Below are 25,189 nucleotides of genomic sequence, written 5' to 3'. Positions count from 1 at the left end.
CTTGGGTTAAAGTCAGAAATGTGTAACACATTTTTTATTGCCGGGATCATGTAACGGATGTTCCTAGTGGATTGTGTATATGTCTCAACCTCGTCGACACTGGAGTCAGACTCCGTGTCGACATCTGTGTCTGCCATCTGAGGGAGCGGGCGTTTTTGAGCCCCTGATGGCCTTTGAGACGCCTGGGCAGGCGCGGGCTGAGAAGCCGGCTGTCCCACAGCTGTTACGTCATCCAGCCTTTTATGTAAGGAGTTGACACTGTCGGTTTATACCTTCCACCTATCCATCCACTCTGGTGTCGGCCCCACAGGGGGCGACATCACATTTATCGGCATCTGCTCTGCCACCACATAAGCCTCCTCATCAAACGTGTCGACACAGCCGTACCGACACACCGCACACACACAGGGAATGCTCTGACTGAGGACAGGACCCCACACAGCCCTTTGGGGAGACAGAGAGAGAGTATGCCAGCACACACCAGAGCGCTATATAATTTAGGGATTAACACTATATTGAGTGAATTTTTCCCAATAGCTGCTTGTATATACAATATTGCGCCTAAATTTAGTGCCCCCCCCTCTCTTTTTAACCCTTTGAGCCTGCAAACTACAGGGGAGAGCCTGGGGAGCTGTCTTCCAGCTGTACTGTGAAGAGAAAATGGCGCCAGTGTGCTGAGGGAGATAGCTTCGCCCCTTTTTCGCAGACTTTTCTCCCGCTTTTTTATGGATTCTGGCAGGGGTATTTATCACATATATAGCCTCTTGGGCTATATATTGTGATATATTTGCCAGCCAAGGTGTTTTTATTGCTGCTCAGGGCGCCCCACCCCCCCAGCGCCCTGCACCCTCAGTGACCGGAGTGTGAAGTGTGTATGAGGAGCAATGGCGCACAGCTGCAGTGCTGTGCGCTACCTTGGTGAAGACTGATGTCTTCTGCCGCCGATTTTCCGGACCTCTTCTTGCTTCTGGCTCTGTAAGGGGGACGGCGGCGCGGCTCCGGGAACGAACACCAAGGCCAGTTTCATGCGGTCGATCCCTCTGGAGCTAATGGTGTCCAGTAGCCTAAGAAGCCCAAGCTAGCTGAAGCAGGTAGGTTCGCTTCTTCTCCCCTTAGTCCCTCGATGCAGTGAGCCTGTTGCCAGCAGGTCTCACTGTAAAATAAAAAACCTAAAATAAACTTTCTTTCTAGGAGCTCAGGAGAGCCCCTAGTGTGCATCCAGCTCGGCCGGGCACAGAAATCTAACTGAGGCTTGGAGGAGGGTCATAGTGGGAGGAGCCAGTGCACACCAGGTAGTCTAAAAGCTTTCTTTTAGTTGTGCCCAGTCTCCTGCGGAGCCGCTATTCCCCCATGGTCCTTTCGGAGTTCCCAGCATCCACTAGGACGTTAGAGAAAATATAATAATGCCACAAACCCGTAACAAAAAATCTGAGGAACACACACACTTCCAATACATTTAGTGCTTCTAGGAGACATAAGGACATTGCATTCATGTAATTTCTATTAGTACTACGTAAATACAATTTTTCTGTGTGACAAACAAAGAAATGCTTCAAAAAGTACACAAAAAAACAACAACTGCAAAGCTAAAACAAAATATTTATTGTGGGAAGGAACCTGAGAGGTGACAAAAGCAGCCAATTTGTCATAATAATACTGTACAAACTTATAAAATAGTTGAAATTGTTGGTTTTAGGCACACTATATATATATATATATATATATATATATATATCTATATATAAGAGAGAGAGAGAGAGAGAGAGAGAGAGAGAGAGAGAGAGGTGGGGGGGGGGGGGGAGGGAGAGTGAGAGTTCTAGGATCAATCTAGTTTGTGTGGACAAGTACTTAACAGTGAACTGCATTTCTAGGTGTGCTCATTTGTAAAACATATGCAACCTCCCAGATGCGTTGCCTCCCACCACCAGGTTCCTGGTGGGGTGAATGGCATTGATACTGCACACAGAAGTAAGCTTTTCAGCATTCCATAATGTATGTATTCTCTTTCCATTCTCGTGGAAGACTACAATCTGTCGAGGTGTGGCCAGGCTTCCGACCATAAAGCAACTCTCTTCCTTAGGATCCCAAATGGCTCTGAAACATGCCGGACGAACGTCGTCATACATTTTATGCCTGCAAAAGAGAAGGAACTTATCAAGAGTAGGTCTGCGCTGTACAGTAGAGGGTTGCACTTACATTGCTAAAAAATATAATGCCTGCAATGGTTTCTTTAATAATAAAGTCTCAAACACAAATAGGATTTACTCCAGGTGCTCCACATGTTAATGTGTAGTGATGTAGAAAGCAGTCCATCCTGCGTCATATGCAGGGTGATGCGGCCCGGCACCCTGTAAGAGGAAACACTTTCCTATTCCTGAAGGGGCATGGCTGTGGCGTCAGCAGACAGTTACTGCTGACATCAAATGCTTTTCTGCACCCCAGAAAGCTTTTCAATTGTCATTCCGGAGGTTGGCTGGAGAGTGAACTGAAGTTCCCCTCTGATCACCAATCTCTGATGTGTGATTACCAGCCCCTCTGCTACTTCTTGCTCATCGGTCCCCTCTGATTTGCTTGCTACACTCTCTGCATATGTTTAATATATTATTTATATATAATTCCTCCAAAGATGTGGCACTCATTTGAGACACAGTTGTCGTGCTTGTTATTGAAGCCGAGTGCCGTACCTTGGGATTATCTGGACTTCTATGGGCAAACCAGTGCAAGTTATACTTGTTGTTTGGAGTGACGGTCTGCTGCAATTATATATATATATATATATATATATATATATATATATGTGTCACAGATGGTCCGGCACTCCCGATTAAAATAATGATTGCACCTGGTGCCCCCACAACAAACAGAGCATGTGCAAACAGGGGTGTGGTACTCCAGGCTTTGCAAAATAAAGGGTTCTGTATATTGCCAGCGGTCAGGACCGCTTGTAGGTAGTATGCAGAGGTTAGCAGAGTGGATTCTAACTTTCTGTCCCTATCGCTGCCTACCTTTTTAATGTTGTTTGCGGTGCCTCTCTATCCGGCTGGTTCCCATTGAAGTCTTCTCTCTCTTTGCGCTCACCAACGCCGAGACCAGATCCTGAATTTCAGCACGTCATCTCTACCGCACCGACGGCGAGAGAGAGAAGACTTAAACGGGACCAGCCGGATGGAGAGGCACTGCAAACAACATTAAAAAGGTAGGCAGCGATAGGGACAGAAAGTTAGAATCCACTCTTCTAACCTCTGCATACTACCTACAAGTGGTCCTGACCGCCGGCAATATACGGAACCCTTTACACAAAGAATAATGGATCAATGACGTACTTAAACACATGCACTGAAAAGGGCTGTTAAACATTGTTTTATTAACCTCCCTTTTTTCCCCCACAGGTATTAGTGCTTTCACATACATTCAGCGCTCCCATTTATATTTTATTATTGCTCATTTATTGGAGCTGCTTATACACATATATACACAAGCTTGGGCATCATTAATTTTAATCTTTTGTTGTTCTCTCAAAACATATATACAAAAAAAATCATTTATATAGTTTATAGTTGTATTTTAAAGGCCACCTATGGGGTCCATTGGTGATTTCAGAGAATATTGTTAGTACCAATCAGTATTTGCGGCTTTGGGCCATTAATGAATACACATTATTAAATTCTATTGAATTGTATTGTATTGTGATAGCGGTGTGTGATTATACTTGTAGTGACTGTTACGGTCAGTACAGTGCATCCGGAAAGTATTCACAGCGCTTCACTTTTTCCACATTGTTATGTTACAGCCTTATCCAAACTGGAATAAATTCATATTTCCCCAAAAAAATTCTGCACACAATACCCCATAATGACAACGTGAAAAAATAAGAATTTACTTACCGATAATTCTATTTCTCGTAGTCCGTAGTGGATGCTGGGAACTCCGTAAGGACCATGGGGATTAGCGGCTCCGCAGGAGACTGGGCACAAAAGTAAAGCTTTAGGACTACCTGGTGTGCACTGGCTCCTCCCCCCACGACCCTCCTCCAAGCCTCAGTTAGGATACTGTGCCCGGACGAGCGTACACAATAAGGAAGGATTTTGAATCCCGGGTAAGACTCATACCAGCCACACCAATCACACCGTACAACCTGTGATCTGAACCCAGTTAACAGCATGATAACAGAGGAGCCTCTGAAAAGATGGCTCACAACAATAATAACCCGATTTTTGTAACAATAACTATGTACAAGTATTGCAGACAATCCGCACTTGGGATGGGCGCCCAGCATCCACTACGGACTACGAGAAATAGAATTATCGGTAAGTAAATTCTTATTTTCTCTGACGTCCTAGTGGATGCTGGGAACTCCGTAAGGACCATGGGGATTATACCAAAGCTCCCAAACGGGCGGGAGAGTGCGGATGACTCTGCAGCACCGAATGAGAGAACTCCAGGTCCTCCTCAGCCAGGGTATCAAATTTGTAGAATTTAGCAAACGTGTTTGCCCCTGACCAAGTAGCTGCTCGGCAAAGTTGTAAAGCCGAGACCCCTCGGGCAGCCGCCCAAGATGAGCCCACCTTCCTTGTGGAATGGGCTTTTACAGATTTTGGCTGTGGCAGGCCTGCCACAGAATGTGCAAGCTGAATTGTACTACAAATCCAACGAGCAATAGTCTGCTTAGAAGCAGGAGCACCCAGCTTGTTGGGTGCATACAGGATAAACAACGAGTCAGATTTTCTGACTCCAGCCGTCCTGGAAACATATATTTTCAGGGCCCTGACTACGTCCAGCAACTTGGAGTCCTCCAAGTCCCTAGTAGCCGCAGGTACCACAATAGGCTGGTTCAAGTGAAACGCTGAAACCACCTTAGGGAGAAATTGAGGACGAGTCCTCAATTCTGCCCTGTCCGTATGAAAAATTAGGTAAGGGCTTTTATAGGATAAAGCCGCCAATTCTGAGACACGCCTGGCTAAAGCCAGGGCCAACAGCATTACCACTTTCCATGTGAGATATTTTAAGTCCACAGTGGTGAGTGGTTCAAACCAATGTGATTTTAGGAACCCCAAAACTACATTGAGATCCCAAGGTGCCACTGGAGGCACAAAAGGAGGCTGTATATGCAGTACCCCCTTGACAAACGTCTGAACTTCAGGAACTGAAGCCAGTTCTTTCTGGAAGAAAATCGACAGGGCCGAAATTTGAACCTTAATGGACCCTAATTTTAGGCCCATAGACAGTCCTGTTTGCAGGAAATGCAGGAAACGACCCAGTTGAAATTCCTCTGTAGGGGCCTTCCTGGCCTCGCACCACGCAACATATTTACGCCAAATACGGTGATAATGCTGTACGGTTACATCCTTCCTGGCTTTGATCAGGGTAGGGATGACTTCATCCGGAATGCCTTTTTCCTTCAGGATCCGGCGTTCAACCGCCATGCCGTCAAACGCAGCCGCGGTAAGTCTTGGAACAGACAGGGTCCCTGCTGGAGCAGGTCCTTTCTTAGAGGTAGAGGCCACAGGTCCTCTGTGAGCATCTCTTGAAGTTCCGGGTACCAAGTCCTTCTTGGCCAATCCGGAGCCACGAGTATAGTCCTTACTCCTCTCCTTCTTATGATTCTCAGTACCTTGGGTATGAGAGGCAGAGGAGGGAACACATACACTGACTGGTACACCCACGGTGTTACCAGAGCGTCCACAGCTATTGCCTGAGGGTCCCTTGACCTGGCGCAATACCTGTCTAGTTTTTTGTTGAGGCGGGACGCCATCATGTCCACCTTTGGTTTTTCCCAACGGTTCACAATCATGTGGAAGACTTCTGGGTGAAGTCCCCACTCTCCCGGGTGGAGGTCGTGTCTGCTGAGGAAGTCTGCTTCCCAGTTGTCCACTCCCGGAATGAACGCTGCTGACTGTGCTATCACATGATTTTCCGCCCAGCGAAGAATCCTTGCAACTTCTGCCATTGCCCTCCTGCTTCTTGTGCCGCCCTGTCTGTTTACGTGGGCGACTGCCGTGATGTTGTCTGACTGGATCAGCACCGGCTGACCTTGAAGCAGAGGTCTTGCTAGGCTTAGAGCATTGTAGATGGCCCTTAGCTCCCGGATATTTATGTGAAGTGATGTCTCCAGGCTTGACCACAAGTCCTGGAAATTTCTTCCCTGTGTGACTGCTCCCCAGCCTCTCAGGCTGGCATCCGTGGTCACCAGGACCCAGTCCTGAATGCCGAATCTGCGGCCCTCTAGAAGATGAGCACTCTGCAACCACCACAGGAGAGACACCCTTGTCCATGGTGACAAGATTATCCGCTGATGCATCTGAAGATGCGACCCGGACCATTTGTCTAGCAGATCCCACTGGAAGGTTCTTGCGTGGAATCTGCCGAATGGGATTGCTTCGTAAGAAGCCACCATCTTTCCCAGGACCCTTGTGCATTGATGCACTGAGACTTGGCCTGGTTTTAGGAGATTTCTGACTAGTTCGGATAACTCCCTGGCTTTCTCCTCCGGGAGAAACACCTTTTTCTGGACTGTGTCCAGGATCATCCCTAGGAATAGAAGTCGTGTCGTCGGGATCAGCTGCGATTTTGGAATATTGAGAATCCAACCGTGCTGGCGCAGCACTATCTGAGATAGTGCTACTCCGACTTCCAACTGTTCCCTGGATCTTGCCCTTATCAGGAGATCGTCCAAGTAAGGGATAACTAAAACTCCCTTCCTTCGAAGGAGTATCATCATTTCGGCCATTACCTTGGTAAAGACCCGGGGTGCCGTGGACAATCCAAACGGCAGCGTCTGAAACTGATAGTGACAGTTCTGTACCACAAACCTGAGGTACCCTTGGTGAGAAGGGTAAATTGGGACATGTAGGTAAGCATCTTTGATGTCCAGAGACACCATATAATCCCCTTCTTCCAGGTTTGCAATCACTGCTCTGAGTGACTCCATCTTGAATTTGAACCTGTGTATGTAAGTGTTCAAGGATTTTAGGTTTAAAATTGGTCTCACCGAGCCGTCCGGCTTCGGTACCACAAATAGTGTGGAATAGTACCCCTTTCCCTGTTGTAGGAGGGGTACCTTGATTATCACCTGCTGGGAATATAGCTTGTGAATGGCATCCAATACTGCCTCCCTGTCTGAGGGAGACGTCGGTAAAGCAGACTTTAGAAAACGGCGAGGGGGAGACGTCTCGAATTCCAATTTGTACCCCTGAGATACCACCTGAAGGATCCAGGGGTCCACTTGCGAGTGGGCCCATTGCGCACTGAACTTCTTGAGACGGGCCCCCACCGTGCCTGAGTCCGCTTGTAAAGCCCCAGCGTCATGCCGAGGACTTTGCGGAGGCGGGAGAGCGCTTTTGTTCCTGGGAACTGGCTGTTTGTTGCAGCCTTTTTCCTCTCCCTCTGCCACGGGGCAGAAATGAGGCGCCTTTTGCCCGCTTGCCCTTATGGGGCCGAAAGGACTGCGCCTGATAATACGGTGTCTTCTTAGGTTGAGAAGCTACCTGGGGTAAAAATGTGGATTTTCCAGCAGTTGCCGTGGCTACCAGGTCTGATAGACCTACCCCAAATAACTCCTCCCCCTTATAAGGCAATACTTCCATGTGCCTTTTAGAATCCGCATCACCTGACCACTGCCGCATCCATAAACCTCTTCTTGCAGAAATGGACAGCGCGCTAACTCTTGATGCCAGTCTGCAAATATCCCTCTGTGCATCACGCATATATAGAAATGCATCCTTCAAATGCTCTATAGTCAGTAATATACTGTCCCTATCTAGGGTATCAATATTTTCAGTCAGGGAATCCGACCACGCCAGGCCCGCACTGCACATCCAGGCTGAGGCGATTGCTGGTCGCAGTATAACACCCGTGTGAGTGTATATACATTTTAGGATATTCTCCAGCTTTCTATCGGCAGGTTCCTTTAGGGCGGCCGTATCAGGAGAGGGTAGTGCTACCTGTTTAGACAAGCATGTGAGCGCTTTATCCACCCTAGGGGGTGTTTCCCAACGTGCCCTATCCTCTGGCGGGAAAGGGTACGATGCCAATAACCTTTTAGGAATTATCAGTTTTTTATCGGGGGAAACCCACGCCTCATCACACACTTCATTTAATTCCTCGGATACAGGAAAAACTACAGGCAGTTTTTTCTCACCAAACATAATACCCTTTTTAGTGGTACTTGTATTATCAGAGATATGCAATACATTTTTCATTGCTTCAATCATGTAACGTGTGGCCCTAGTGGAAGTCACGTTTGTCTCCTCATCATCGACACTGGAGTCAGTATCCGTGTCTGCCATTTGAGGTAACGGGCGTTTTAAAGCCCCTGATGGCGTTTGAGACCCCTGGACAGGCACAAGCTGAGTAGCCGGCTGTCTCATGTCGTCAACTGTCTGTCGTAAAGAGCTGACACTGTCACGCAATTCCTTCCATAAGCTCATCCAGTCAAGTGTCGACTCCCTAGGGGGTGACAACTCTATAATAGGCAATTGCTCCGCCTCCATCTCATTTTCCTCCTCAAACATGTCGACACAATCGTACCGACACACCGCACACACACAGGGAATGCTCTGATAGAGGACAGGACCCCACTAGCCCTTTGGGGAGACAGAGGGAGAGTATGCCAGCACACACCAGAGCGCTATATATAGACAGGAATACCACTATAAAATGTGCTTTTCCCTTTATAGCTGCTGTTAGTATCAAAACTGCGCCAAATTAGTGCCCCCCTCTCTTTTTTACCCTTTTCTGTAGTGCAGGACTGCAGGGGAGAGTCAGGGAGACGTCCTTCCAGCGGAGCTGTGATGGAAAATGGCGCCCGTGTGCTGAGGAGATAGGCTCCGCCCCCTTCTCGGCGGCCTTTTCTCCCGCTTTTTGGTGAGTTCTGGCAGGGGTTAAAATACATCCATATAGCCCTGGGGGTTATATGTGGTGTATTTATGCCAGCCAAGGTGTTTACATTGCTGCTCAGGGCGCCCCCCCCTAGCGCCCTGCACCCTCAGTGACCGAAGTGTGAAGTGTGCCTGAGTAACAATGGCGCACAGCTGCAGTGCTGTGCGCTACCTTGTTGAAGACGGATGTCTTCTGCCGCCGATTTTTCCGGACCTCTTCTTGCTTCTGGCTCTGTAAGGGGGCCGGCGGCGCGGCTCTGGGACCGAGCTCCGAGGCTGGGCCTGTGTTCGGTCCCTCTGGAGCTAATGGTGTCCAGTAGCCTAAGAAGCCCAATCCACTCTGCACGCAAGTGAGTTCGCTTCTTCTCCCCTTAGTCCCTCGATGCAGTGAGCCTGTTGCCAGCAGGTCTCACTGAAAATAAAAAACCTAAAACTAAACTTTCACTAAGAAGCTCAGGAGAGCCCCTAGTGTGCACCCTTCTCGGCCGGGCACAAAAATCTAACTGAGGCTTGGAGGAGGGTCGTGGGGGGAGGAGCCAGTGCACACCAGGTAGTCCTAAAGCTTTACTTTTGTGCCCAGTCTCCTGCGGAGCCGCTAATCCCCATGGTCCTTACGGAGTTCCCAGCATCCACTAGGACGTCAGAGAAAAGTTTGTGTGATTTTTGCAAATTTCTTAAAAATAAAAAACTAAGAAATCACATGTATATAAGTATTCACAGCCTTTGCTCAATACTTTGGTGATGCACCTTTCACAGCAATTACAGCCTGAAGTCTTTTTGATTATGATGTCACAAGCTTGGCACAACTATCTTTGGGCACTTTAGAATCCCGAACCCGTGATCCTGGAGTAATTGGGTTGAGAGGGCAATGTTGTCTAATAAAGGCACCATCCAGGGAGAGGTTATCAGCAGATCGTCCAGGTATGGAATTATGTTCACTCCCTGTTTGCGGAGGAGAAACATCTCTGCCATTACCTTGGTGAACACCCTCGGTGCCGTAGAGAGGCCAAATGGCAGGGCCTGGAGCTGGTAGCGACAGTCCTGTAAGGCAAACCTTAGATATGCCTGATGAGGCGGCCAAATCGGAATATGAAGGTAAGCATCTTTGATATCCAGAGACACCCAAATTTCCCCTCCTCCAGACCTGAGATCACCGCTCTCAGAGACTCCATCTTGAACTTGAACACCCGTTAGTACGGGTTCAACGACTTGAGATCTAAAATGGACCTTACCGAACCGTCCGGTTTCGGTACTACAAACAGGTTGGAATAATAACCCTGGTTTTGCAGCTGAAGCGGAACTGGAACAATGACCTGAGTCTGTACCAGTTTCTGAATTGCTTAATGTAAAGTCATTCTTGCTTCTTGAGAAGCTGATAAGCTCGATTTGAAGAATCTGTGAGGTGGGAGTTCCTGAAACTACAGTCTGCAGCCCTGGGCTATAAGATCTTTGACCCAGGGGTCCTGGTATGACATTTACCATATGTGATTGAAGAATCTCAAACAGGCTCCCACCTGCCTGTCTTCCAGGTAGTGCGGTCCACCGTCATGCTGAAGGCACCGGGGTTCTGTTCCTGTGAACCTGCAGTTGCTGGTTCTCTGGGTTTACCTCTATTGCCTTTGGAGGCCGTAGAAAAACCTTTGGTTTTTTTCTTAAACTTCGCTGTCCAAAAGGGCTGCAGAGTTGGAGCAGTGTAGGATTTTCTAGCTGGGGGAGCTGCGGAAGGAAGGTATGTAGACTTACCCGCCGTAGCCTTGGATATCTATGTATCCAGTTCATCTACAAAAAGGGCTTCACCTGTGTAAGGTAGGCTTTCCACGCCTTTCCTGGAATCCGCGTCCGCAGTCCACTGGCGTAGCCACAAACCCCTTCGTGCTGACACTGCCTTGGCAGTGGTGCATGCATTGAGTAAACCAATTGCCTTTATGGCCTCCACTATACAGTTAGCAGAATCCTGTAAATGCTGTAGGAGTAAAATTATCTCCCCCCCTGGATAAGGAATCTAACCCTTCAATTAGATTACCTGACCATTTTGAAATGGTCCTAGAGATCCATGCACAAGCTATAGTGGGTCACTGGGCCACCCCCGCAGCTGTGTACAGAGATTTGAGAGTGGTCTCAATCTTGCGGTCTGCAGCATCCTTCAAGGAAGCTGCCCCAGGAACATGTAAAACTATCTTACATGACAGCCTAGAAACCGATGCATCAACTATCAGTGGGTTTTCCCATTTTTTCCTATCATCCTGAGGAAATGGGAAGGATGTGAGTAACAGTTTTGGGACCTGAAACTTCTTGTCAGGATTTACCCAAGTTCCTTAGATGCAGGGAAAGTAGCTGAGGATTTCTTTTTCACATTAAAATAAGATTCCTCCTTGTCCTCTGACATCTTATCAGGAATGTGCAGGACATTTCTAATAGCGTCTATCAGGGCCCGTATACCCTGTGACAAAGCTGCATCCCCCCCTACAGAGTCCACCACACCCTCCTCTGTGTCTGATACACCATCATCGGTATCAGCCTGCATGATTTGGGCCAGAGTACGTTTCTGTGGACAAATGGCAGGGGTCTGAGACACTGGAATGACCACTGAATCTCTATTCATGAGGTCATCAACATGCCTTAAGTATTGCGTCTCCTTCTCATTTTGGGATAATTTATTCGAAATATTTGAAATCATCCCTTTTAATGAATCTAACCATACTGGTTCAGATCCATTAGCCTGAGAATGTGTACTATCCTGAGTACACTGCAGTGATCCCTCAGATTGAGAAAAACACTCTGCTGTGCATGATACACACTCCTTTAACATAGTAAATGTGAAAACACACACACACACACACACACACACACACACACACACACATAGGTTAAAAGCACAGTTAACCCACACAGAGCCCTTCCAGGGAGACAGAGTATAATGGAGCCAGCCACACAGTGCACCTGTAGCTAAAGAACACGTTTAGCTGGGTGGCGAACTAAGTATTCTTAATAGGGCTTAGTACACCAAATATTGCTCCCCCCCCTGCTATGACCCCCTAGTACCATGAAGGTATTCTGAAGTCTTGTGGAGCAGCTGCGCTTCCCTGTCAATCTGCCTGTGTATAGCTGCAGAAGGAAAATAAGAATTTACTTACCGATAATTCTATTTCTCATAGTCCGTAGTGGATGCTGGGGACTCCGTAAGGACCATGGGGAATAGCGGCTCCGCAGGAGACTGGGCACATCTAAAGAAAGCTTTAGGATTAACTGGTGTGCACTTGCTCCTCCCCCTATGACCCTCCTCCAAGCCTCAGTTAGGATACTGTGCCCGGACGAGCGTACACAATAAGGAAGGATTTTGAATCCCGGGTAAGACTCATATCAGCCACACCAATCACACCGTATAACTTGTGATCTGAACCCAGTTAACAGTATGATAACAGAGGAGCCTCTGAAAAGATGGCTCCCAACAATAATAACCCGATTTTTGTAACAATAACTATGTACAAGTATTGCAGACAATCCGCACTTGGGATGGGCGCCCAGCATCCACTACGGACTATGAGAAATAAAATTTTCGGTAAGTAAATTCTTATTTTCTCTAACGTCCTAAGTGGATGCTGGGGACTCCGTAAGGACCATGGGGATTATACCAAAGCTCCCAAACGGGCGGGAGAGTGCGGATGACTCTGCAGCACCGAATGAGAGAACTCCAGGTCCTCCTCAGCCAGGGTATCAAATTTGTAGAATTTAGCAAACGTGTTTGCCCCTGACCAAGTAGCTGCTCGGCAAAGTTGTAAAGCAGAGACCCCTCGGGCAGCCGCCCAAGATGAGCCCACTTTCCTTGTGGAACGGGCTTTTACAGATTTTAGCTGTGGCAGGCCTGCCACAGAATGTGCAAGCTGAATTGTACTACAAATCCAACGAGCAATAGTCTGCTTAGAAGCAGGAGCACCCAGCATGTTGGGTGCATACAGGATAAACAGCGAGTCAGATTTCCTGACTCCAGCCGTCCTGGAAACATATTTTCAGGGCCCTGACAACATCCAGCAACTTGGATTCCTCCAAGTCCCTAGTAGCCGCAGGCACCACAATAGGTTGGTTCAGGTGAAAACGCTGGAACCACCTTAGGGAGAAACTGAGGACGAGTCCTCAATTCCGCCCTGTCCGAATGGAAAATCAGATAAGGGCTTTTACAGGATAAAGCCGCCAATTCTGACACGCGCCTGGCCCAGGCCAGGGCCAACAGCATGACCACTTTCCATGTGAGATATTTTAACTCCACAGATTTAAGTGGTTCAAACCAATGTGACTTTTGGAACCCAAACTACATTGAGATCCCAGATTGCCACTGGAGGCACAAAAGGAGGCTGTATATGCAGTACCCCTTTTACAAACGTCTAAACTTCAGGGACTGAAGCTAGTTCTTTTTTGGAAGAAAATTGACAGGGCCGAAATCTGAACCTTAATGGACCCCAATTTCAGGCCCATAGACACTCCTGTTTGCAGGAAATGTAGGAATCGACCCAGTTGAATTTCCTCCGTCGGGCCTTACTGGCCTCGCACTACGCAACATATTTTCGCCAATTGCGGTGATAATGTTTTTGCGGTTACATCCTTCCTGGCTTTTGATCAGGATAGGGATGACTTCATCCGGAATGCCTTTTTTCCTTCAGGATCCGGTGTTCAACCGCCATTCCGTCAAACGCAGCCGCGGTAAGTCTTGGAACAGACAGGGTCCTTGCTGGAGCAGGTCCCTTCTTAGAGGTAGAGGCCACGGATCCTCCGTGAGCCTCTCTTGAAGTTCCGGTTACCAAGTCCTTTTTGGCCAATCCGGAGCCACGAATATAGTGCTTTCTCCTCTCCATCTTATCAATCTCAGTACCTTGGGTATGAGAGGCAGAGGAGGGAACACATACACTGACTGGTACACCCACGGTGTTACCAGAGCGTCTACAACTATTGCCTGAGGGTCTCTTGACCTGGCGCAATACCTGTCGAGTTTTTTAATCATGTGGATGACTACTGGGTGAAGTCCCCACTCTCCCGGGTGGAGGTCGTGCTGAGGAAGTCTGCTTCCCAGTTGTCCACTCCCGGAATGAATACTGTTGACAGTGCTATCACATGATTTTCCGCCCAGCGAAGAATCCTTGCAGCTTCTGCCATTGCCCTCCTGCTTCTTGTGCCACCCTGTCTGTTTACGTGGGTGACTGCCATGATGTTGTCCGACTGGATCAACACCGGCTGACCTTGAAGCAGAGGTTTCGCTAAGCTTAGAGCATTGTAAATGGCCCTTAGCTTCAGGATATTTATGTGAAGTGATGTATCCAGGCTTGACCCTAAGCCCTGGATATTCCTTCCCTGTGTGACTGCTCTCCAGCCTCGCAGGCTGGCATCCGTGGTCACCAGGACCCAGTCCTGAATGCCGAATCTGCGGCCCTCTAGAAGATGAGCACTCTGCAACCACCACAGGATGGATACCCTTGTCCTTGGTGACAGGGTTATCCGCTGATGCATTTGAAAATGCGACCAGGACCATTTGTCCAGTAGGTTCCACTGGAAAGTTCTTGCGTGGAATCTAACGAATGGGATTGCTTCGTAGGAAGCCACCATTTTTACCCAGAACCCTTGTGCATTGATGCACTGAGACTTGGTTCGGTTTTAGGAGGTTCCTGATTAGCTCGGATAACTCCCTGGCTTTCTCTTCCGGGAGAAACACCTTTTTTCTGGACTGTGTCCAGGATCATCCCTAGGAAACAGAAGACAAGTCGTCGGAACCAGCTGCGATTTTGGAATATTGAGAATCCAATCGTGCTGCCGCAACACTACCTGAGATAGTGCTACACCGACCTCCAACTGTTCCCTGGATCTTACCCTTATCAGGGAATCGTCCAAGTAAGGGATAACTAAAATTCCCTTCCTTCGAAGGGATATCATTTCGTCCATTACATTGGTAAAGACCCGGGGTGCCGTGGACCATCCCTACGGCAGCGTCTGAACTGATAGTGACAGTTCTGTACCATAACCTGAGGTACCCTTGGTGAGAAGGGTAAATTTTGACATGAAGGTAAGCATCCTTGATGTCCCGAGACATCATGTAGTCCCCTTCTTCCAGGTTCGCAATCACTGCTCTGAGTGACTCAATCTTGAATTTGAACCTCTGTATGTAAGTGTTCAAAGATTTTAGAATCGGTCTCACCGAGCCGTCTGGCTTCGGTACCACAATAGTGTGGAATAATACCCCGTTCCCTGTTGCAGGAGGGGTACCTTGATTATCACCTGCTGGGAATACAGCTTGTGAATGGCTTCCAAAACTGCCTCCCTGTCAGAGGGAGACGTCGGTAAAGCCGACTTTTGGAAACGGCGAGGGGGAGACGTCTCGAATTCCAATATGTACCCCTGAGATATTACCTGAAGGATCCAGGGGTCTACTTGCGAGTGAGCCCACTGCGCACTGAAATTCATTGAGAACGGGCCCCCACCGTGCCTGAGCTTGTAAAGCCCTAGCGTCATACTGAGGGCTTGGCAGAGGCGGGAAAGGGTTTCTGTTCCTGGGAACTGGCTGATCTCTGCAGCCTTTTTCCTCTCCCTCTGTCACGAGCAGAAAGGAGGAACCTTTTGTCCGCTTGCCAACAAAGGACTGCGCCTGATAATACGGCGTCTTATTTTGAGAGGCGACCTGGGGTACAAACGTGGATTTCCCAGCTGTTGCCCTGGCCACCCTTTCAAAGGCAATACTTCCAAATGCCGTTTGGAATCAGCATCACCTGACCATTTTACTGGTAGAATTGGACAACGCACTTATACTCGATGCCAGTCGGCAATTATTCCGCTGTGCATCATGCATATATAGAAATGCATCTTTTAAATGCTCTATAGGCAATAATATACTATCAATATTTCCAGTCAGGGAATCCGACCATGCCAACCCAGCACTGCACCTCCAGGCTGAGGCGATAGCTGGTCGCAGTATAACACCAGTATGTGTGTAAATACCTTTTTGGATTCCCTCCTGCTTTCTATCAGCAGGATCCTTAAGGGCGGCCATCTCATGAGAGGGTAGAGCCCTTGTTCTTACAAGCGTGTGAGCGCCTTATCCCCCCTAGGGGGTGTTTCCCAACGCACCCTAACCTCTGGCGGGAAAGGGTATGCAGCCAATACTTTTTAAGAAATTATCAATTGTTATCGGGGGGAAACCCACGCATCATCACACACCTCATTTTATTTCTCAGATTCAGGAAAACTACAGGTAGTTTTTCCCTCACCGAACATAATACCCCTTTTTGGTGGTACTCGTATTATCAGAAATGTATAACAACATTTTTCCATTGACTCAATCATGTAACGTGTGGCCCTACTGGAAATCACGGTTGTCTCTTCACCGTCGACACAGGAGTCAGTATCCGTGTCGGCGTCTGTATCTGCCATCTGAGGTAACGGCCGCTTTAGAGCCCCTGACGGCCTATGAGACGTCTGGACAGGCACAAGCTGAGTAGCCGGCTGTCTCATGTCAACCACTGTTTTTTTATATAGAGCTGACACTGTCACGTAATTTTCAACAGTACATCCACTCAGGTGTCGACCCCCTAGGGGGTGACATCACTGTTACAGACACCCTGCTCCGTCTCCACATCATTTTTCTCCTCATACATGTCGACACAAACGTACCGACACACAGCACACGCACAGGGAATGCTCTGATAGAGGACAGGACCCCACTAGCCCTTTGGGGAGACAGAGGGAGAGTATGCCAGCACACACCAGAGCGCTATATATATACAGGGATAACCTTATATAAGTGTTTTTCCCCTTATAGCTGCTGTATGTTTTAATACTGCGCCTAATTAGTGCCCCCCTCTCTTTTTTTAACCCTTTCTGTAGTGTAGTGACTGCAGGGAAGAGCCAGGGAGCTTCCCTCCAACTGAGCTGTGAGGGAAAATGGCGCCAGTGTGCTGAGGAGATAGGCTCCGCCCCCTTTTCGGCGGCCTTATCTCCCGGTTTTTTGTATATTCTGGCAGGGGTTAAATGCATCCATATAGCCCAGGAGCTATATGTGATGTATTTTTTGCCATGTAAGGTATTTCTGTCATGTTTTATTGCGTCTCAGGGCGCCCCCCCCAGCGCCCTGCACCCTCAGTGACCGGAGTATGAAGTGTGCTGAGAGCAATGGCGCACAGCTGCAGTGCTGTGCGCTACCTTATTGAAGACAGGAACGTCTTCTGCCGCCGATTTTTCCGGACCTCTTCGCTCTTCTGGCTCTGTAAGGGGGCCGGCGGCGCGGCTCCGGGACCCATCCAGGCTGGACCTGTGATCGTCCCTCTGGAGCTAATGTCCAGTAGCCAAGAAGCCCAATCCACTCTGCACGCAGGTGAGTTCGCTTCTTCTCCCCTTAGTCCCTCGATGCAGTGAGCCTGTTGCCAGCAGGTCTCACTGAAAATAACAAACCTAAACTAAAACTTTCACTAAGAAGCTCAGGAGAGCCCCTAGTGTGCACCCTTCTCGTCGGGCACATAAATCTAACTGAGGCTTGGAGGAGGGTCATAGGGGGAGGAGCCAGTGCACACCAGTTAATCCTAAAGCTTTCTTTAGATGTGCCCAGTCTCCTGCGGAGCCGCTATTCCCCATGGTCCTTACGGAGTCCCCAGCATCCACTTAGGACGTTAGAGAAAATGGCACTGGTGAGCTGCAGGATCCACTCATCGTGAAGCCCCGCCACCTTAATGGCGCGCAGTCTTCCCGTTTTTTATACTGGCTGAGGTAAATATTCTGTTCTACAGTGGGTTAAAACCCCTGTAGTGTACTGCCAGTGTGGGTATCATTAGTGGCTTCAGCTCGCCCCTTACAGCGGTCACACAGTGCCTCTGAAGCCTGGAGCGCAGCCTGCATGTCAGCGCTACGCTCCTACCCATGTGCCGCCATTACAGCTGGTGACCCGCTAACCGGGACGCCGGCCACCTACTCGCCACTCTTCCGACATCTGGCTCTGTTAGGAGAGGCGGCGTACTGCGGGTCTGTACGCTCGCTGTGGTCGGGCTTGCGAATAGGACCCTCAGGAGCACAGTGTCCTTTCAGCCGGGAACGGGACCATTAACCCTAGGGAGGTTGGGCCGTCTTCCCCCCCTAAGTCCCACAAAGCAGGCAGTCTGGTGCCAACCAGACCTGCCTGAAAATAAACAATAGAAAATACATGCAGGAAAAAAAAAAAATGTTCTGGAGCTTCCCAAGCTCCTCCGGCCACATTTTCTAAACTGAGTCTGGTAGGAGAGGCATAGAGGGAGGAGCCAGCCCACACTATCAAAATTATTAAAGTGCCCATGGCTCCAAGTGTGTCTATACCCCATGGTACTAATTTTCACCCCAGTGTCCTCTAGGACGTAAGAGAAATCAGCATGATCTGCTGTATCAGAAGATTCCTCAGAATCTGAGAGTGGTGTAGACTGTGAAGATGGCACAGCACGCTTAGTGGCAGTAGGTATAGGTAGTGTTACCTGGCCCTGTAATATGTTATGAAATGCAGCAGATAAAGCTGCCAGACTCTGTACAGAGTAAGAAAACATGTCTAACCAGGGAGAAGGGACTGTAATAGGCTGATAAATAGGCTGCAATTGCTATGGGAGACCCATAGGGGGAGTAAAAGAAAGGGCTGCAATATGGCCAGCGATTTTAGGCCACATGTTAGAAAATGAGACCCATGGAGGTTCCTGAGCTGGCACTGAGGAAGCTGATGGGCCCGGGGATACAAAACAAGAAGTGCACAGACCGTCTTGTAATAAATCCAGAGGTAAAACCTCCATGGAACAGGTCTTAAATGACACTAGAGTAGGAGCCCCAACCTGCTTAGATGCCTTGCCTTTGGTTAGACATAACTGCAAGGAGAGTACACACACAATATGGTAATGTGCAGTGTGTAACTGAGAACAGTATGTGACAATAAGTTTGCATAAATACAATAACTTGTAATGTGGGCAAAGTAAATCCTGTACAGACCAGTATCCAAGGGTTACTGTAGGGTACTGTTAGAGAGAAAAGCACAGCCAGCAGAACTAGCATAAGTCACATACAATGCAGATAATACAATTTAACTGCAGTGGGCACAGATATCAAATATCCAGCTATTAGAGATGGTAGGAAGCAGCGCTGTGTATAACCTGACTCCAAGGAGAGTCATACAGGGGAGACCAAACCCAGCATTCCCGAAGACTCGCAAGCTTTTGTAATGGCTGCCCAGCATCTCTGTGAGAGAGAAGAGTGAAGGATCAGCAGCCCAGGACTTGAAGACCTCAGGAGCTTGGGAGGAGCCGCTGAGAAAGTGCTGCCTCCCTTTGCCGACATCCACCACTATTTCCTTGGCCTGTTATTAAAGCTCTGTAAGCGCCAGTAATGTAAGCCCTGGTAGTCTAGTGGAGCAACAATCATGGTCTGGGTCATTGTTAGCACCGCCGGTCCCGGGAGACTGCCACGATCCGTCTTACCTTTTCCCCATGAGTGCTCGTGTGTGCCCCAGCTAGTATAAGGCTGTTGGGTCCCGTCTAAATACCCAAGTCGAGGCTGGCGTCGCGACAGCGGTGCGGGTGAGGGAGCAGCACTGCTGGCATCTAAGGGACTGCTTAATTCTGGTTGTTCGTTGTAAAAGTAAAAAAATTTAAAGTGTGAAAAAGTTAAAAAAAGGAAAAGCTTGTTAAACGGTGACCAGCTCCTGCTGGCACCAAACAAAAACTGAAGAGCCTGAGTTGTGGGCGGGGTATGAGGGGAGAGAGATCCAGTGCATCCTGTGAGGCTGAAAAGCTTTGCTGTTTGGTGCCTGAATCCTGGTCTTCACCAAGCATACCCCAAGGTTAACCCTGTGGAGACTGTAAGCAGAAATTACATTTCATAATCATGTCTCATCAATATTCAAACAAATGCTCCCATTTTTCCCTATTCACAAGTGTTCTGTGTTTTGCATCACACAACCTTGGTTGTGTTGTTAGACAGTATATTTCTCCTGTTCCTCCTTTTACTCTACCCAGGTCCTTTGGGCCTTGATAGTTAAAAGCTGGAGTCTAACATAGCCCAAAGGAACAGTTTATAGAGTACGTAAGCAGGGGGATTCTATGGAGCTACAGTAATAGTGATACACTGTGCTAATGTACTTTTGTACACCATACAGTTCAAGCTAATTATGCGAGTTTCCTGTTACAGATGATCCCTCAGAGTGAAATTACAGATTACCTGATTCGTTTGTGGAGTTTAACACTGCTGTCCAAGGACTCGCTGTTATATACCCTGGATTGACAGAAAACAAGAAAGACATTTTAGTTCAGTCACATGAAAAGAAAGAAAAATTAAGTAAACCTCATTGCTTACAGTACAAATATGCTCAGGCCAGGATTACACTCCAACAATTCAGAAGATTTGTGTTATCAGATCTTTAAATGAGAACAGCTGAGCTGAGTGGAAAGTGTTGCAGTAAAATTAACCCAATCTGTAGTTAACAATTGAAATTCACAATATAGCTATTTGCGTAAGCGCATCCATTTGCCTTCCGAATGCATTTGAAGGAACACACCCAATTATCGGTCCTTGTAACTGCTTAAAGAAAATCAATCTGTTCTTGGCTTCACAGGATTGTGGAAAACTGAAAATGCACATGGTGGAAATGGGATCCTGGCAGTCGAAAATACCAATGCCTGGCATCCCGAATGAGATCACAATCCTAGCACCGGCATCTCGACAGCCAGGATCCCGAACGAGTGACTACTGGGTCACCGGAGAGGTAAGCAAGTGGCGCAGCCTAAATCACTCTCCCCTCTTCTGCAGCCTAACCCTCTCCGTGGGTGCCCAAACCTAACCACCCCTCTCCGCAGCCTAATCCTAACCCCTCCTTCCCACAGCCTATCCCTAACAATCCCCCTGCAATGTAAATCTAACCCCGCCCCCCACCAGATTGGACTGGAGTAGCAACTGCTACCTGCTCCATATGGCCAGACACTTCAATAGCATAGGACGAGATTAAGACTGGGCATACTCCACCATGTTGAATGTAACGACGATTGATACCAAGATTCACCTGTTGGCGTGGATGGACACTCTGCGATGACAGATGAACACATAGATCTTGGATTGCTGGCCCAAAATCTTGTCATGTGGGAAGAAGAGTTGGAGGCAAGACTCCAGTAAAGCTCCCAAGTGCAACCTTCTAATGCGAAGGAGTTACTGATGACTTGCGCCAATTGATCTTCTAGTGGAAAGACTCACTTGACGGCAGATCTTCAATGTGGTCTGTTAAGGCATCCGGTGACAGGGGAAGTGGTCTTCCCAATAAGGAAGAATCCAACACCCCTGAGACACAAGTGAGCTGCTATGATCGCCATGGTCTTGGTGAACACCCGCGGTGCCATTGACAGACCAACAGTAATGTTCGATAGTAGCAATGATTGGACCATATGATAAAGCTGAGGAATTGGTGATGCAGATACCGATAGCAATGCACAGACATGCATCATGAATGTCTAGGGACGGAATAAAGTTCCCTGGTCCCATGGCAAGAATGATGGAGGGAAGAGACTCCAAGCGAAACCTGGGATCCATAGATACTTGTCCAACTCCTTCAGAATGAGGATAGGGCAGTATGACCTATCCGGCTTTTGAACTAGAAAAGGGTTTGCGTAAAAACCCGATCTATATGAGATGAGGAACCGGGATGATAATACTGGAGGCCAGAAAGAAGCAAACAGACTACGTTAGAGCTTCTGTTTTTTCTGGGAACATCCTGAAAGCCCACAAAACAGAATGGAGAAGGACGCACCCAAGTAGTCAGTGGGTAGTCCCGAGAGACTACTGCTATGACCCAAGTGTCCGTTATGGTGTTTATAAATATGGAATGCTTCACGAATTTGTAAGTCATCCCAGTGCAGGCACCATACTAATCCTCTCTGTAGCGTTCCAACACTAGTACTGTATATATATATATATATATATACACACACACACACACACATATATATATATATACACACACACACACACACACACATACATACATACACACACACACACACACACACACACACACACATATAAACAAAAGCCGGCACTCCAACGCTTGTTATACATATAATTGCGTCTGGTGCCCTCCAGGTGTATATGGCCCGAAAGGGTCATTCACCGTAGATACTGGATACAGATGGCACCCACGATGACTTGAATAAGAAAGACACGGACCCCAGGAAGAATGTCAACGTTTCAATCTCTATTGAAGATTTTCGTCAGGATAAACGATGTACCATTATGCCATGCTATTCAAGAGGACGCAATTTGCGTGATTTATTGGTAAAAATGGATATCACAGAAAGCAATAAAGACAGTGGACACGACTTCCGGTTCCGGCTCCCATGTGATCGGGAGCCTGGCGTGAGAGCTCCGTTGCTACCCCGGCCAGCACAGCAAGCAGCGCCGCGCTCGCGGACGCAAACCCGGTGGTTCCCGCAGCCTCGGTGAGGGGAAGGTCTCCTCCACCATATGGAGAAGTTTCTCACCTCTTCCATGCCGGCAAAGCAGCAAAGATCCCGCTCTGAGCGGCGCCGGGCAGAATCCAATATGGCCGCCGCACCGGACACACGGGAGGGTTCGCAGCTGGATGATGGATCTCGGCCTGCTTCTCCTGACCCTGCAGCCCCAGTCTGAAAGCTATCAAGGTCACGATGGGGCCCCTTATGGACACACACGCTGCTAAGTTAACGCAGGTGGCACAGGACATTAAGTCTCAGATGAAACCGCTGTCCCAGAGGGTATTAGCCACGGAGCAGAGATTGGGGGAAGTGTTCCAAGATGTAGCAGAATTGAAAACAAATGCTGACACTATGCAGAAATCTTATTATCAAGTTATGAATAAATTAGACGGCCTGGAGAACAGATCGAGGAGGAATAACCTCAGGGTCATGGGCCTAGCAGAATCTCTTAAAGGGCCAGACCTATACCGTTTTCTACAGGAGTCTCTTCCGGAGTTGCTGGAAATTAAGGATACATGTGCAGACATGGTAGTGGAGAGGGGCCCATTGTCTCGGACCGCCCAGGACGGGTCAGAACGTGAGGCCACGTGTGGTGATTTTTCGCTGTTTAAACTTTCTGCATAAAGAGGCTATTTGGTCTGCTTCCAGGAGACAGAGCTCTGGCATGGGATGGTAGGGACATTCGTCTCTTTCAGGATTACTCTGCAGAAGTCTCCCGAGCCCGCAAGGATTTTTCTTAGATTTGTTCCCGCCTGGTCCAGGAGGGCAAGAAATTTGCACTGTTGTACCCTGCACGATTACGGCTCTTTGAAGGGGACTCATTTCGTGACTTTTCTAATGCGGCTGACGCAGCTGGCTACCTGTCTGAAGGAAGAAAGTCGGGACATTCATCCTCTCCTGCTTCTCCACGCTCCACATCATAGGCCCTGAGCTGAGAGATTCACGCGTTACTTGATGGAAGGCCTGGAGGTTACGGATGGGACTGCTTGCATGCCTGCTATTTGTATGGTATCCATATGCGGGGAAAAAACTGCTTAAGTGATTCTCATCCAGTTTACAAGTACTAAACACCCTCTTTTCCTTAATCTCCGTTTAGTTTGCTCAGTTGGGCTGGGGGGAAGCTGGGATCTTCATTTTTTTTTTTTCCATTGAAAGTAGCTATTGACCGGGGGTGTGCTAGGGGTAAGCACGCCATGTTTGAAGTTAATATTACGGATTTCTAAATGGCTGGAAGTCTTTATTTCTTGGATGATGGAGGCGAGTTGCAGCCTCCTGTCCTGTTCTGCTTTTTTGTTTCTATATGTTATTACCCTCTCTGTGTCTTGTCTAGTTCCCACTGTATGTTTGCTCAAGTAGCGTGGTGGGTGGAGCAGCGGTGGCTGGACCACCATTGCATTTATGTGCTCGTCATTTCCTCCCTGGGTTTATTTAGATTGGCTGCATGTCGTCTTTAATGATTAGCACATGGAATGTGGGGGGTATTAACTCCCCGGCTAAGAGGAAAAAAATTCTAATGTATCTGAACAAGCTCCGTATGGATATAGCTTTCTTGCAGGAAACGCATCTCCTTCCTCTAGAGATGGCCAAACTTAACACACTTCGGTGGTCAGTGTTGGCCTCGGCCCCATACTCCTCTAAGGCACGGGGGGTAGCCATATTGATTAGACAGTCTCTTTCTTATACTGTTCATTCTGTAAAGGTTGACCCGCAGGGTCGGTATATTATTGCAGACGTCACAGTAGACTGCACTCGCCTATTGCTATGTAACATATATGCTCCGAATAATCGTCCCAAAGTGTTTTTCCTAGAAATGCTGAACAAACTGTATGGTCATATAGATTGCAACATTGTGTTAGGGGGGGATTTCAATGTAGTTTCGTCTCATATTATGGATAGGAATGTGGCTTCCAGTCGGGGGCATAGTGACCCTAAAGTGGGTGTAAAATATATAACCCGCCGGCTGCGGGTGGTGGATGTGTGGAGGGCGTGCTATCCGCTAGAACGGGATTATACTTGCCTGTCAGCTGCATATGGTACGCTCTCCCGCATTGATTACTTGCTGTTGTCAGAACATATGTTCCCTAAGGTTATGTATGCTGGGATCGAAGCTATAAGTATTTCGGATCATGCCTTATGTTGGATTAAGCTGGCGGTGCAGGTGGATAAGGGTCCGGTGCGGCAGTGGCGGTTCCCGGCACATCTGGCTAATTCATTAAAATTTCGTAACATGTTGGAGGCGGCGTGGCTAGATTATAAGAGTAATAACGCAAGTTATGAGTCCGAGAAGCCTCATGACATTCTGGCAGGCATCTAAACCCGTCATGAGAGGGGTAATTATGTCTTACTGTGCACACAGGGATAGGCAATTAGACGGCTCATACTTGGAAGCCCAGGCAAACTTAACGACTTCCTTTCAGAGGTTTAAGCATTCACCTACTCCAACTAATAGGGCTGATTATAATAACAAAAAGGCCATTTTTGATAATATTCTGAATCACTTAGAAGCCAAGCACACTTTCTATAGGAATGCTTCTTTTCACAGATATGGTAATAAACCGGGTAAATTAATGTCCTTATTGAAAGGGCGCCATTCTTCCTCAGTAATTAAATCCCTCCGCACTAGTGACGGTACTAGGGTCAGGTCTAATGCCAAAATAACGGAGGTGCTGAGCTCTTTTTATGCCCAACTGTACTCTCAGCCTCCTAGAAATCTGCCCAATAAAGAGGCCTTTTGGGCTAATATGAGTTTACCTCAGATGTCTGACAGCCAGGCCTCATCCCTTATGACACCCATCTCGGGGGAGGAGGTGAAGAGGGTGATTAAGGCACTGAAAAAAGGAAAGG

At 48.0% G+C, this 25,189-nt stretch overlaps 1 protein-coding gene and 1 non-coding gene across 2 annotated transcripts in view; both read right to left on the bottom strand.

The window, feature by feature from the left end:
- Positions 1 to 1,582: 1,582 nt before the first annotated feature.
- The window catches only part of WDR76 (WD repeat domain 76), a 212,794-nt gene continuing 189,187 nt past the window's right edge, over positions 1,583 to 25,189 (bottom strand). Inside the window, exons 15-16 of the mRNA XM_063925481.1 lie at positions 20,067 to 20,120; positions 1,583 to 2,133 (exon numbers count right to left, since the gene is read on the bottom strand). Of these exons, the coding sequence (XP_063781551.1) occupies positions 1,878 to 2,133; positions 20,067 to 20,120 (310 nt within the window). The 3' untranslated portion in view covers positions 1,583 to 1,877. The remainder of the gene's footprint in view (positions 2,134 to 20,066; positions 20,121 to 25,189) is intronic.
- LOC134938814 (U6 spliceosomal RNA) lies at positions 21,707 to 21,810 on the bottom strand. Its single transcript, XR_010181277.1, has one exon. It is a non-coding gene; the product is annotated as a U6 spliceosomal RNA (small nuclear RNA).

This window comes from Pseudophryne corroboree, chromosome 6 (genome assembly GCF_028390025.1).
Source record: "Pseudophryne corroboree isolate aPseCor3 chromosome 6, aPseCor3.hap2, whole genome shotgun sequence".
Taxonomy (NCBI): Eukaryota; Metazoa; Chordata; class Amphibia; order Anura; family Myobatrachidae; genus Pseudophryne; species Pseudophryne corroboree.
The sequence above is the reverse complement of the archived record's forward strand: the minus strand, read 5'-3'. Positions and strand labels throughout refer to the sequence as shown.